The sequence below is a fragment of the Melospiza georgiana genome, chromosome 1 (assembly GCF_028018845.1).
Source record: "Melospiza georgiana isolate bMelGeo1 chromosome 1, bMelGeo1.pri, whole genome shotgun sequence".
Lineage (NCBI taxonomy): Eukaryota > Metazoa > Chordata > Aves > Passeriformes > Passerellidae > Melospiza > Melospiza georgiana.
In genome coordinates, this window is record NC_080430.1 from 101,938,691 (window position 1) to 101,953,088 (window position 14,398).

The 14,398-nt window shown below is 35.9% G+C and overlaps 1 protein-coding gene across 1 annotated transcript in view; it reads right to left on the minus strand.

The window, feature by feature from the left end:
* Positions 1 to 550: 550 nt before the first annotated feature.
* The window catches only part of CEP192 (centrosomal protein 192), a 74,671-nt gene continuing 60,823 nt past the window's right edge, over positions 551 to 14,398 (minus strand). The window contains exons 50-56 of the mRNA XM_058024289.1: positions 13,468 to 13,547; positions 12,534 to 12,629; positions 10,951 to 11,070; positions 7,115 to 7,236; positions 6,112 to 6,235; positions 5,580 to 5,638; positions 551 to 1,042 (exon numbers count right to left, since the gene is read on the minus strand). Coding sequence (XP_057880272.1) covers positions 904 to 1,042; positions 5,580 to 5,638; positions 6,112 to 6,235; positions 7,115 to 7,236; positions 10,951 to 11,070; positions 12,534 to 12,629; positions 13,468 to 13,547 — 740 coding nt within the window. The 3' untranslated portion in view covers positions 551 to 903. The remainder of the gene's footprint in view (positions 1,043 to 5,579; positions 5,639 to 6,111; positions 6,236 to 7,114; positions 7,237 to 10,950; positions 11,071 to 12,533; positions 12,630 to 13,467; positions 13,548 to 14,398) is intronic.

The following is a 14,398-nucleotide window of genomic DNA, read 5'->3' on the forward strand; positions in this document are numbered from 1 at the left end:
TTTAGAGTTTGCTGCCACATGGAGCTGTGGAAACAGTCTCAAATGGGTTAAAAAATGTGAACAGGTGAATTCACAAACAGGCCAATAAATGCAGCAAAAAGGCAGAGGTGGGATTCTACCTCCCATCCTTATTCATCTGGTGGCAGACACAGAGGAAATGGAATTGAACCAGTAAGCAGCCAGGCTTCCATCACTTCTCAAAGTAACATCATCTTTGTGTGACTTTCAGAGATAGAATACTGGGTAAGAAGCATAATTCTGGAGGGCTGAAGGCACTATTGGTCATGTTAAAATTTACATTGTTTTCACACTGTTAGATTAAAAACAATGCTTATGCCTGCCAATGAACTGTGTAAAAAGGTGGGGGCTGATTGTCAGATCCCAGCATTACCTCATGGAAATGTGATATTCATAGATCAGCTTCTGGACTGCAGTGCCTACCCCTGTTCCCTCACTGTCCCCCAAAAATTTAGCACTGTCTAAGTGAAGGCAGCTTGATCCTGTACAGCAAACAATTCTCTGAAACAGACAGAAATCAAGTAGAACCAACTGTTTACAAATAGATTTTATTTCTGAATTTACAATGTTTAAAATAAAATATATCGGTATCTAGCTATTTCTAATAAATGCAAAAATACAAAACTTCCAGTTCCTTTAAAAGTGCAGAAACATAAATTATAAAATGGTAACTTTACAACATACAATGTTATTTCTCACTGTTTTTACTATCAAAACAGATTTGTGAAACAAGCACCATAATTTATCTTACAGAAGACTTTTCATCAAAGCAGCATCACAGGGCAAAACAAGTAGGACATTAGTATGGAAATGTAGTAGCAAATCTTTTAATATTTTAAATTATATTAACTGTTATAAATTCTTACAAACAGTAAAAAAACTGTTCTATTTTTCTGCAATAGCTTTACCATAAAGCCGAATTTTAATTGGGCCATATTTGCTTGTCAGCACAACGAAGACATCTTCAAACATTCCTTCTACCTTTGGCTTGAACTGGACTGGCACAGCAATGTAGTGACAGGATCTAAAAAGGCAATTGTGGGCACAGAAATTGTTAATAAACAAGTAAATACTACCTGAGAGACAAATTCTTGTCTAGTTTGGATTTTCACCCTAATGGTATACTGGATGTGCACCAGATCATCAAGTTTAGTTTTATAGATTTGATTATCTATTTTTCTTCTAAACGGCTTTGATCTTCAAGGTCATTTTTTCCTTCTGATTATACAAAGTAATACAATACTTTACTGCTGCTTTACCTTGGTAAGCTTGGTCTGCCTTGGAAATATTGACAGTGCATAATCTTTATTTAGAGCAAAATGACTACATTTCTTCCCTTCAAACACCACACAAGTACACTAAGATTTCCAAGTCTTTTCTGAAATCCATGCATTTGAAGCTACTAAATTCTATTACTTTTAATTGCCCACACATTAAGAAATATTTTGTTGAATTATTGTAAATCAGTACAGCCATCCTCAAACAGCATTTTAGAAATCTTACACCATTTTTCTTACACCATTTTTCCTCTTCTATTTGTATTACATAAAAAACATATCAAATGTAATGGGTATCTGTGTTAATTGCCAAAAGCCTAGACTGAATTACTTAAAAATATAAGCTGTAAAAGCAATAGCTGAAAATTCTGAGTGGCAGTCTATTGGATTCCATGGCATCCAATAGAAACATCCAGCTCTGAAACAGGTGGCAGTAACAGGCACAAACTAAGGAATGATAGAACATCCCCACTTAGTAGAAACAGAGAAGACAATTTTGTTTGCTTTTACTATTCCTTCAATTTCCTTTCCTTAAGAGTGTACAGTATCGTCCAAAGTCCTCTGGCATGTGCTTATTTCTCCTACTTTTTCTCACAGTGTTCCTACCTTTTTGTACTCCTTTTCTCTACACTAATTCAAGCTATCATAATCAGTCTGTGATTTTACCCTTCTACTCTATCCCTTACCCACACCCGAAATCATAACACCTGCGTTACACACAATTCTCATTTGCTGGTATCATCCTTAGTGCTCAAGTAACCACACCAGTACTTTTTTTCCCCCCCCAACAACGTCCTGGTCAATCAAATAAGAGCATACACATTTAGAATAAAGACTGGGATGCTACTGTATTTTTTCATCAGGTGAATACAAAAATAATGTACTGATTGTACCATAGTGAACTACATCCAACACTGCACCAAAGGAATACAACCAAATCAGCTTCATGTCTCATTCTTGACTGCCAAGTGCTGTATAACAAATCTGGCAGTGTCTGTCTTTTTAACCATCTATGATATACAGGCTGAAGATATTTACTCAGTTCATTTAACAGAAAATCAATTTTTTAAAGTGAAGGATGTCGGTATGATTATTTAATCTGTAACTTGCATTATGTTAGAAAACATAAATTTTAGGAGGAATAGAGTGTGAAGCTGCACGTAACTAGGCCACCTGAGAATTTACAGAAGTAAAAGTAAATTCAGTAGAAAGCCAGAAGATATGCAGAAGTCTGTATCATCTCCAAAATAATATATGTATGCTCCCTGATACATTACATAACACTTACTCAAAAAGAACAATATTACCATTCTCAAACTTACACTTTATCAAAAACTTAACAGTAAGTTAGGTATTGCTCTTTCAAAAAGATGGCCACATCTGGCTGTCAAATTTTAATTTCCAGTATATGTACCATATGGCCTGAATGGTACTGAGGCAGAGCAGTTCTTAGCAAATGACAACCATATTGAATTCCTCTTGATCTCTAAATTCAGGTGTCCATTGGGTAGGTGCTAAACACATTATTGTTCTTCCCTAAAAGCAGAGTAAACCAGACATCATGTAGTCTGTTTTGTAATTCTCACAACTGAGAAAAGACTCATCACACTTGCTTCCATTTCATTTTCTCAGCTACAAGACTGGAAAGTTCAGACTCCAAATGTAATAGCTCTTTGGGCTACTCCATAACATAAATGTTCTCAGAAATTAGGCAATCTGGAAGATTTTTCTCAAGTACAGTAATAAAAAACTACAGTTTCAGGACAAGCAGAATTCTGCTGCAGTTAACTCTTTTTCTCTTAAAACACCCCTTTTATTTCAAACTCTCCACTATGCCAGCACCTCAGTTAGTCTCTGATTAGTGTATGGCTTTTACAGGTTGTTGCACCAGTTTCCAGTGATATTTCTGAAAAGTCAGGCATGTCTGAAGCCTGCTTCACAGACAAACTAATCCTCTAATCCTCAAAACACAACACTGCAGTAAGATGAAAAAGAAGAGTATGGGCAGTTAGCCCAGCGTAAGTCATAGTAACCAGATGGTTCATCAATGAACAGTGACCACTGACACCCAGAAGGGTGGCTGCTGGAAACAAAAATAATTAGTGAAGGGAACAACTCAACAAATAGCTTTACCTTATAGTAGTATTTGAAAAATATACTATTCTGTAATCAGATGGCTTTTGAAAGCAGTAAAATTGGAACACTTTTGTTCTCAAGCTTAAAGTAGGCATAGCAACCTGGTAGTCCTTCCAGAAACAGGAATTTGTCATTTTTTAATGCTTTATTCATACTTTTGTATCACTTAAGAGTCATATTGTTAAAAGTATTCTCCTTGCAGTAGAAGAAATTCTAGTCTGTCAACAAATAGAACTCTTCTGGGAGACAGAATTCCACAGCAGAGCTGTGTACTGGTACTTGGGATTGCATAATCAACTGAAGAACTGGCAAAACCACTACACCAAATTCTGAAGGACAAGACTCTTGATATTAGCTACAAAGTTTCACTTTCTTTGTCGAGATTTAAAACTTGATTACACAGGATTACTTTTAAATTTGGCCCTCAAAATTACGAGCATCCAATAGACCACATTTAGTACATTACAATTTTTTGGCAAAAAACATAAAAGTAGATGGTACTTTCTACTCTTATACTCTTATTTACAGATTAATATTTCAAGTTCCTGCAAAGAGTCTTCTCATCCAATTAGTTTTGACCATTACTTCCTCAGATGCCAAGTTTAGAAGGAAACAGTTACCGGCAGCTTTACTGATATCCTCCTTGATGCTATTCTTGAATAAAAGCCTTTTAAAACACTTCTAACACTTTTTAAAAAAATATCTATCCAAGTCAAGCAAATCGTCTGTGCTTTATGCTCATAAATGGGAGAGCATTATGTTGACTTCAGAGAAATTATTTTTTTTAAATAGGAAAGGCTAGTATTTACAACCAAAGAAAAAACTGCCAAAATTACTAGGAAAAAAATAGTAGACTGACTTTTAAACTTGTTAAGTCTACTTTAGATAAATGCAGTAGGAGTGCATAATCTCATGCAGAAAATATACCAAATAGTTTCTACAGCATTCCTCAAAAATATTTTTGAAATATCGAAGTATCGTCTAGTGAAGTTACTATTTTTTTGTCAAGGATGTCTAAATCAAGTCATCCCGTCCTTTGTGTGCTGCTGTACAGCCTCAGACAGATCCAGGTAGTTGTCTTTATTTGAATAGATGTTATCCTGGTCATTACCCCACCAAAAAAGCCTTCTGTGTCTTCTCATGTGAAATATTTAATAAAAAGATGACATTTAAATTGAAGCACTAACACAAGCCTAAGAGGGGTTACAACACTTGGCACTGAGAAGTGGCCTTAAGAATACCCTGAATACCTCTGGCTAACACCACCACAGCCCTCTGTGATAAATGTGGGGCAGATTAGGAGGCAGAATATCTAACTCCATTTACGATTTGCTCACAATTTCTGCTCTCTATAGCCTTAGCTTTCCTCCGTTTAAAATGGGATCCTGTTTAAACACTGAGAATGTATGCTACCATTTCTAATGAAACAGTTGCATTTCTGCTTCCTGACAACCCCACTGTTGCAGATGAGCATGTGAGATGCTGCACTTCTTGAAGAGATGACTAATACCACTGGCACATACTTGTAATGAACTCCACAGATGACTGGGGTTTTTTTTAGGGACTGCTATCACTAACTCAAAAATTTCTTTTATGCAGGTAAAATGCTGAAACAGTTGGTATGACCAGACAATTCCAGTGGCTGCTGAAACCTTGTGTTTGCAGAGAATCTTTGATGCAGCTCTGCAGGTTTGTCAAATTAGAAGCATGATGAAGGCAATTTGCTTGGTCTGTTGTGAAGAAAGTATAAATGGAAGGAGTGACTTGATTGTGCACAGCATGCCAAATGGTTACATGAAGCATTAGGCTTAACATTAAAAGCAGCAGCACGGTTAGAAACAATTTGCAGTGAAGAAATTGGCAGATGCAGAAATAACTGTGTGGGCTCATTCTGTTTCGAACAGAGATTAGAGAGTACAGTTTAACAAAAAAAAACAAAACAAAAAAAACCCAAAACCAAAACCAAACAAAACAACCAAAAAAGCCCCACAACCCCCTCCCCCCACCAAACCAGCAACCACAAACAAAAGAATCCAGAATATTTATATGTACATTTTAGCACTGTACATATATAGAAGATATTTATCTTACTGAATTACTTGGTTAATTTTTTTGTTAGGAGAAAATGTTAGCATATGCATTACTCACCTTAGAGAGTATTTCAAGTGCCTGATGTAGAAAGGCTCCCTGGGACTTACAAATTTCAGCTGTAATTTAATACAAAATGCTTAAAATTGCACTATATTTAAGCCCATCATATTCAAATTATGACATGCGTAAGATAAATCAGGTCATTTACAAATACAGCTTTACACACACCCAGGATTTAAAAATAGAGAATGCCCACATTTTGAACAGTAAAGAAAAAAAACTAACCTCAATATTTTGAATTAATTAAAAAAATTAAAATCAAGAAATCAGAATAATAACAAACCTATGCAAACTATGATCTACCATACTTTACTATTAATATATTACAAATACACTCAGTTATTCAATCAGATAAAACAGAAAAATTACACATCAAAATTCTTCAAATATTGATTTTTGGTACTAGCAAACTAAGACATGTCCTATTGCAATCTTTGTCAAGAGTAAAAGAGAAAAAACCAGTGCAGTTGAGCAACTGCACTGAAAGGACTTACAAGTATCTATTTAAGATTAAATCTGTCAGACTCACCACGTGTGTTGTGCGGGAGTTATTCCGCAAGTGTACCTTTAACGTGCACGCTTCCCCAACTCTGGTTAGAGGAAAAACGTAGACATCTTCTGGTGCATACACCCCTTGAATGACCTCTTTTTGTCTGATTTGAAAAAGGAATTTAAGATATTAACATTTCTGACCTGTATGATCAGTGTATGTTGATTGCATACTTGAAGTAACAAGTGTATTTTCTGAGAATAAATCATAAAAAATTGAAAGATCCAGAAAACCTACTCTCTCACTTCAAGTTTTGTAGGCAAGATATTTTAGCTAGAAAGAATAATGAAAGTATCACTCTGGCATAAATATACAGGAATTTCCTTATATGTACTTTCACAGTCTGAATTTTTCCCCCATATGCTTTACCAGAGACCTAGAGTCTTATCAAAGATTGCAGATTTGACCAATTGTTTTACTCTCCTGCCATATTCACATCATCCCATTGTAAAAGAACTGACAATTAACTTAAGACTGAACAGCAAGGTTAAGACATGCAGTACTTTGTAGTCAATTGGAGTATCCAAAAGGCAAATATATAAAAAGCATGGACAAAATTCTACTGCCAAGACCATTTCATTCACCACAGCATATCATAGTTAGACAACTTAGAAACTCAACTGAAAACAAAAAGCATGGAAGATTGAATAATACAAAGCCACCAAGAGTTTTTGGCAAGTCTGTTTTTTACAGCTGCTTATTCTAACATAGAATCACAGGATCATTCAGGGCAGAAGATATTCAGATGGTTTGTAGCCCAACCTCTTGCTCCAGTCAGGGTCAGATGTGAGGTCACAGCAAGCTGACCAGGTAAATCCCAAAACCATTTGAGGACAGGGACTGCACAGACTCTCTGTGAAGCCTGCTCCACCCCACAGATGTCCCAATGGTAAAAAAGGTTTTGGTTGTGGAGTTGGGTTCTGCTCCCTCACCACCTTGCCCAGCTGCAGACACACTCTTGTCAGGTTTTGTCCATACATACTTTATTCTTTTTGGTTGTCCTTCAGGGTAAGCTTTCCTTTCTGGTGTAACTGCAAGCTCAGTTTTCTTAAGGACACTTGGAGAAGATTTCACGACTGGCGTTTCATTTTCTGCTTTAGTACTCTGTTGGCAAAACCAGAGAAGATTGTAAACTTCAAGTTCAAAAGTACTTAAGTATTCAGGAATGTAAGTCATTCCCCTAACCCAATGCAAGACTCTTTATTTCAAGAATAATCTTTCAGGAGCATGAGAGTCTGGATCATCATGATGGAAGCAATTAGTTAGGAGGACTACATCAACAGGCTTCTGTGTTTTACAAATATTTATTACAAGACAGTTCACAACAAACTAGGAGTGCAGGTGGAACCTCAAAAAGGCTGCAAGGAACCAAGATTTTACTAAAAGCCAAAAAACGCCTCACTTCCTCTGCAGATATTATGCCCACATGCCCCAAGAACAACCAAGTTGGCTAAATAACTACTCAGAAAGAAGGAAGACATAAGTCAGCATTATAATCTGAATTCTTAAGACAGCAAAAAGCTTGGTAATAATTTTGTACTATGAACAATATATCCTTCTCAAAGAAAGGCCTCTCCAGAGAAGGAGAAACAGATAATGCACAATATGGTATTTTCTGCATTCAGAAATTAGGCCAAAATATTTATCATCACCAAGACCCCCATTTAGGGTATTCTAACACAGGGAGACCAGATCACCCAATGGGAATAACTGGACAAATAATCAATTTCAAATTCCATGTTGCTTAGTGAATCTTACCAGATATTCTTTGAAGTCCCCTTGGGTCACAACATCTTAAACAAAGTTAAAGAACCAAAAGAACCTCCTACACTTATGGTTGTACAACATTATGTCAATTTTTGAAATGGTGCTGACGTTTTAGACAAGCAGTTGATTCCCTGACGCAGGGAAGATGAAAAAAATAGATTCATCTTCAATAGAGCTGCTATGACAAACTTGTCTTTTAGACATTCATTTCTTCTATTGAAAGAGCTGCTAATCAGTCTGTCAGAAATAGCAACAGCCATAAAAAAAATTCTTAATCTTATTTTAAAGAATATATTTTTCAGTTGCAAATAACCCATGAACCCCAGTAGAACCTGATAAAGACAAGAAGGGATTTGCACATGTGTCATTTCAAGAGCTTTTATTTTTCCACATAGTGAAAAATAGTGGACATCATGCCTGTTATCATTCAAATTCTAATTTATCAAAAGGCAATTTGACTGCATGAGAATAAGGTACATTATGGAAAATGATCACAAGTTACCCCAGTCTTGATAAGGGAATCTTGAAATACTGATTGCTTTACCACAGCCTGTACTGACTTCTGCTGTTTCAAACGAGAGCAGTACATTAACATTCCAAATGGTTACAATTGAGCGCTGCAGTTCCAAAGACACCTCAGGAACACAGAAATTTATATACCTTGAAAACTTGAATTATTTTTCTCACAGAGTTTAAAAAGGTTTTCCCTCTTCTCACTTCTGAGATACAAAGATAATGAAGCTCTGTGCTGCTGATACTTTCAAACTTATTTATTGTTACTTATGTACATTATTTAACTTTTTAAAGTCCATAAACCATGTAAATTAAAAAATGGTATGCATTCAACATTTGTAATATCTTAAAAAATAACAGGGGTTCCTTATCAAGTCCTCAACTTTCTAGATGCTAAAGGAGCAGTCAGTACTTTGCTGCTGTCTCAGCCTTGTGGCAGGTGCTTGCCAGTTCACCCAGAAGAGACTGATAGTTAGACCCAAACACCAGTCCAAGACTCCTGTGCACAATATTCATTTTCAGCTCAATGATCTTCAAAGAGCCCCCAGGAGCAGCTCCCAGCAGCAGGAGCAAATGTTCCTCAGGAAAGGACAAAACTAAGTTGGAATGACCAGCACTGAGAGGCTGGGGCTCAGAGCACACAGAGAATCCCTCCTTCCTCTGTCTCTCAGACTGCTTTCAGAGACATGATGAGCTGAACTCCTGACTACAGTTTCCAATGGTGAGGACTGCAAACACATGTAGAGCATAATCAAAATTACAGTCAATTAATTTGTCAGGAAAAACATTAAAGTGATATGTGCCACTGATTTTCCTAACTGAATGTTCTTTTAGCTCCTTACTGAGCTCTTTCAAATTTTTCATTTCTTCTGAAGTGGTGCTATAAATAAACATCACTCAGTCACTCTGAATGACAGTCAGTCACTCTTCCCCCCTTTATTCTATCAAAAGTCACACTAACCACAGCTGTAGCCCTCTGCCTCAGCAAAGCCACCAGATTCCAAGTCCTTTTCAAAGTTTTAGTTACACTGCCTAAACTCTTGATCCCAAGAAGATAACAGATTATGATTCACTTGTCTTGTCTTCTCAACTAAAAGCTGCAACACTCTAAATATTCTGTGTTGATCCCTCTTCTGAACAGATGTTCCCTACCTAGTTGATAAATACAGTACTTCCTTTGCAAATCTTTCTGAAAATGATCGTGACATGCATTTCAAGTATTTTCTACTAACTTTTCTCCCATGTGCAGAGATGCTATCAAGGTCTAATTGTTAACAGCTCTGAAAAAAATCAAGAACAAATCTGACACAGTAGTAGTTTGAAAACATTAATATCAAGTAATGCAGCTCAAAGATTTACACAACTCTGACAACTAGTCACGTTTTAAGAAGAGACTTCCTTAAAACTCTAGAGTTCTGTTAAAGAATTAATCTTCTCCACACTTCAACTAGCTTTAAAAAGACAAATGATTTAGATGTTTTCCTCATTTTCAGGAAAATTGTGACCAAAGAATTTGATGAAATTTACATAAAAAACCCTCTAAAACCAAACATTATACAGAAAAAAAAAATCAGAAGTTGTTTAATATTAAACCTTTTTACAAGTACTCTTTCAATACAATTAATTTGGAAAGAACAAGGAATCTACAAAACAAATGTAAGAAGGATAAGTAAGGTTCTTACTACTCAAGCATGCTTAATACTCCAAAGAAAGATCCCAAATCTTTGAGTGGACTTCTTAGAAAAATCAAGTCAAACCTTCTAAAGAGGACAGCAAAGCACAGATAGCAATCATGCCATACTGAATGTAGAAAGCTCTTCACATTCAGTTTATTTAACTAACCATTATAATTAATTCTTCCTTATGGTAATAAATCCTCTGTCCTAGGTAAATTCCTCTTGTAAAGATGGGATAAAAAGCAAGGTAAGGAGAGAGAGCACAAAAAACCAGTTGCAACTCCCAACCCACTTCTTCCAAGCCTTACTGTGAAGTTTGAGCTGAGGAACAAAAGCGGAGCAAAGGGAAGCTCAAACCCAGTTGCTGCCATGTATAAATTTCACAATTATCCCCACCTACATTGTTACTCTGATAAAATACTGAAGCAGGTTTTATTAGAGACACAAATACCCATTTGCAAGATGGATATTTGAAAATTCCAAAACTACACTGAGTTATGTATTATAAAAAAGGTCAGTTAGTCAACTACTTATTTACAAAAATAAAACCAGCAAGCAAAATAACAAACAAAACTGAGAGAAATACCTTTGTCTACAGAAACAATTCCCATAGAATGTAAATTTGTCTCTAGTCTCTTTAAATAACAAATACTTTTATACCATAAATGGCAAAAGATAATGCATTATCACATAAGGAAAAGGAACCTAAGGAAAAAAATACAATTTAATCCAGCAAAAATACTAGCAGGGTTGAGTTTTCCCAGAATATACCAATGTATACATAAAAGAGAGGTGTATAGTAAAATCAAGATGTTATCAAAAATTTGAGCTCAAACAGTGTTTATAGGTTTTATATACTCACATTTCCAGAAAGCTGAAATTTTAATTTGTATTTCCTGCTTGGATTTCCAACTGAGTAATACTCAAGGTCCCAGAACTGGGAGTAATCTCCTGTATCTCTAGGTGAAAAAATTACAGCAACCTGCAAAAAAAAAAAAAAAAAAGGAAAATTTTGCAGAACACTAATAATCTTCAGGTTCAGGATCTTCACAATTTAACCTGTACAAAGTTACGGTTCAGCCAGCACAAAATTTACACACTACAGAACACACATGACACACACAGGTGATCTTGCAGAAAACTATGCAACTAGCTAATCCTCCTCCGCCCGCAAGTGGAAAAAATGGATGAAATCTGTTGTGCAAGCAGTTTTGAACAAAACTTGAGTTTTTGTGCAATTGTGCAAGTGCTGGCACAATTACTTCTGTTAGTAAAATGGAGAGAAAGGGGACCAGGAAGGGAAATATGTGCACCTGAAAAAAACTTCCTTCATCTGGCAACTAAGTTGTGAACAACTCGACTCCTCCAGCTCCAAAACTGAAATTCCTGCACTACAATTATTAGAAAGCCTAAAATTTAAACCAACTTGCAACCTATGAATTTGATCATCGTTAAATGCCACCTATGTAACAATGGCTTGTCTCCATATAGTGCTGTACCAGGTTAATTCAGGAATAAACTTTCAGAACTGAGGTTGAGGGAAGAAGAGAAAAAGAGAAGCAGATTAGAATAGATCACTACAACTACATCTCATTAGCCAATCATAATATCCACTGCAAAAAAAACAGCCAGCCATGATAGCACTGTACCTTATCAGCTCCAGCCCACAGCCTGGCATGCCAATGATGTAAATGGTATTCAAATAGGCCTGAACAAGGATTGCTAAGGCAAATACAATTGTTTAAATTCAAATAATGGCTTGCAATATTATGAAATTACTATGAAACTGGTCAGGAATGGGTTTTTTATTCTTGTAAATAGATTACAAATTTTATCTATATGGAAATAATTATCCATAACAATGAAAAGATAGGTTTTAAGGAAGATGAAAAGATTGAACTCAAGTAGCATTATGAGAGAAGATGAGGGAGGAAAGGACTCTTATAAATCCATTCAGTCTATCCGTGGATGTGCTTTATAATTGTGGTTATGAAACCCTCTACTGGCCAGGAGATAAAATTGCAAGTCAAATGAAACCAACTTTAGGAGCAGACAGCTGTCCCTGAACAAGTATAGCAAGAATGCTTCAAGGAAGGGAATCAGGTGCTTACACAAGTTTTGTAAGAACGCAGGATTATTTGCCATTTTCTTCTGGAATTTTACAAAACATTTAAAATAATTTTCTCTTCTGAAATAATTTGTCCTTAAAAAACCCCAAAGAGTAACATAAACACACCACCACTTTGAAATCAAACTACTTTGATTGCATGAATTCTTAGAATTAACTCTGCTGAATTAGGCTGATGCAGAATATCTGACACACTCCAGAGCCCAGTACTGAAAGGCCAACATTTTATCATTATCAAATAAAATTTATCTCTCATTTAAGATCTTATTTTGCAATTGAGATACACTAATATGCCAGAAATATTTATAAGTGTTTACCTTCTCTTGTTCATGAACTTCAAGGGTACCAGAAACATGGGAAAATCCAAAAGCAGAGTAAGGAACCCTATAAACAGTGCCACTTCCATCCACGCCCTGCAAATCAATTTGTGAGTCAGATTTGAAGGGAAAGGAAAAAAATAGCCTGAAACCACACAATACACCCACACACACACCCCCCTTGCAGAAGACTGAAGAAAATACACTCAATTAAAGTACTTTTAAGTAAAGAATTAAAACTGATTCCCTAAAAGCAAATTAATAGAGACTGAAACTACTAAATCCAGTCACCACTACTACTGACTTACAGTTCAGAGGTGGTGCACTGGCTGGAACATGACAAAGTACCCATGGGTACTGCTATACATTTTTTATAGTTTCACAACAATAGAGCATAATAATAATTCAAGCATAAAATCCAAAATCATCACAGCATTTCAGACTATCAAAAAATAGGGAAGCATTTACAAACATCAACAGCTAGGCACAGGCAACAGCACTGTAATTAAAATATCCTTGACCTAACTCAAATTTCTACCGAGACACCACGTACAGTGCAATTTCAGCAGCACAAGTCTGGCATTCTGCAGCCAAAAAGACATACCTATCTTTCATTTATGCTTGATCACTTAATGAAATCTGGATGATGACACTGTATGAGCACAAGCAAACTCTGTAAAGCAGTAAGTGAAGCAGAAACTGTACCACAGAGCACTGATTGATTCATAGTCAGGGAACACATCAGGGATGAAAAAAAGGAGCAAAACATTTCCCTGATATGAACAGAGGAAAAAAACCTTTGTAACTGAGGTCATGCTCAAATATATATTCTTCCTTGAGAGGCAGCAGGGAAAGAGAGAGCACAGCAGGAAGAGAAAAGTTAAAATAAAACCCAGACATTGGCATAAAAGTCCCAATGCAAGCATTCACTCACTTTAATATAGGGTGGTGCAAAAGATGATATTTTCCACTTCAGATTTTCATTCCCTTTATTCTCCATTTCCAGGTAATTCTCTAAAAGAGAAATATCAGACCAGCATACAAAATATCTTTGTTCAAGTATCCCTGCTGTAAAGAGTTAAGCAGGAACTGTGTCTCTAGATGAACACAAGTTTAGTGGAAACAGTTTTCATTATAACAAATCTCAAGAGCAGACTCAAACAAAGCACACTGCCATAAAATTTGTAGAAGCTTATACACAAGAAATTTATAGACTCCACCAAAAAATCCCCAAAAGATATCCAACTCCTTCCCAAGATATTATTTGATCATTCAGAGACAAAACACAATATCCCAGACTGGGACCAAATAAACTTGTAACAAATAATGTGTTTTGTTACTCAGCATGCATATAAATATATGTCTCTTGGCAAGAAATTATTAGAAGATCATCTCAGTCTACAATAGCACTTTAAAAAGTTTAAGTTGCAGACATAAGTTATATAGGAAATATATAAACACCAAAGTATTATTATTACAATACTTCCATAATTTTAGCAAAAACCCCCAAGATATTATTGATAAATTAAGTCTTGAAAGTCCTCAAGTCTGCTGGAAAAAAAATAGTGGCAATGAATCATTAAAAAAACCTTCATTGCCTAAAAAAGTATGTACTACAAAGAAACCTGGTCTATAGATAACAGAATGAGAGTTCCATAGAGTTACTTTGAGAATTTTAAGCATTACTGGAACTAAAAGTACAGTCCAAGCATTTCAGACTCCATTATTGCCCCTGTCCTCCTCAATCACTATGTACCAAGACAAGGACAGCCAGCCTCACAACAGCTGTTGTGACTCCTATTGTCTTCAGGAAGAGCATTTATTTCCCTGCTAAACCCAGACAGATTGGTCTCATCTCTTTATGG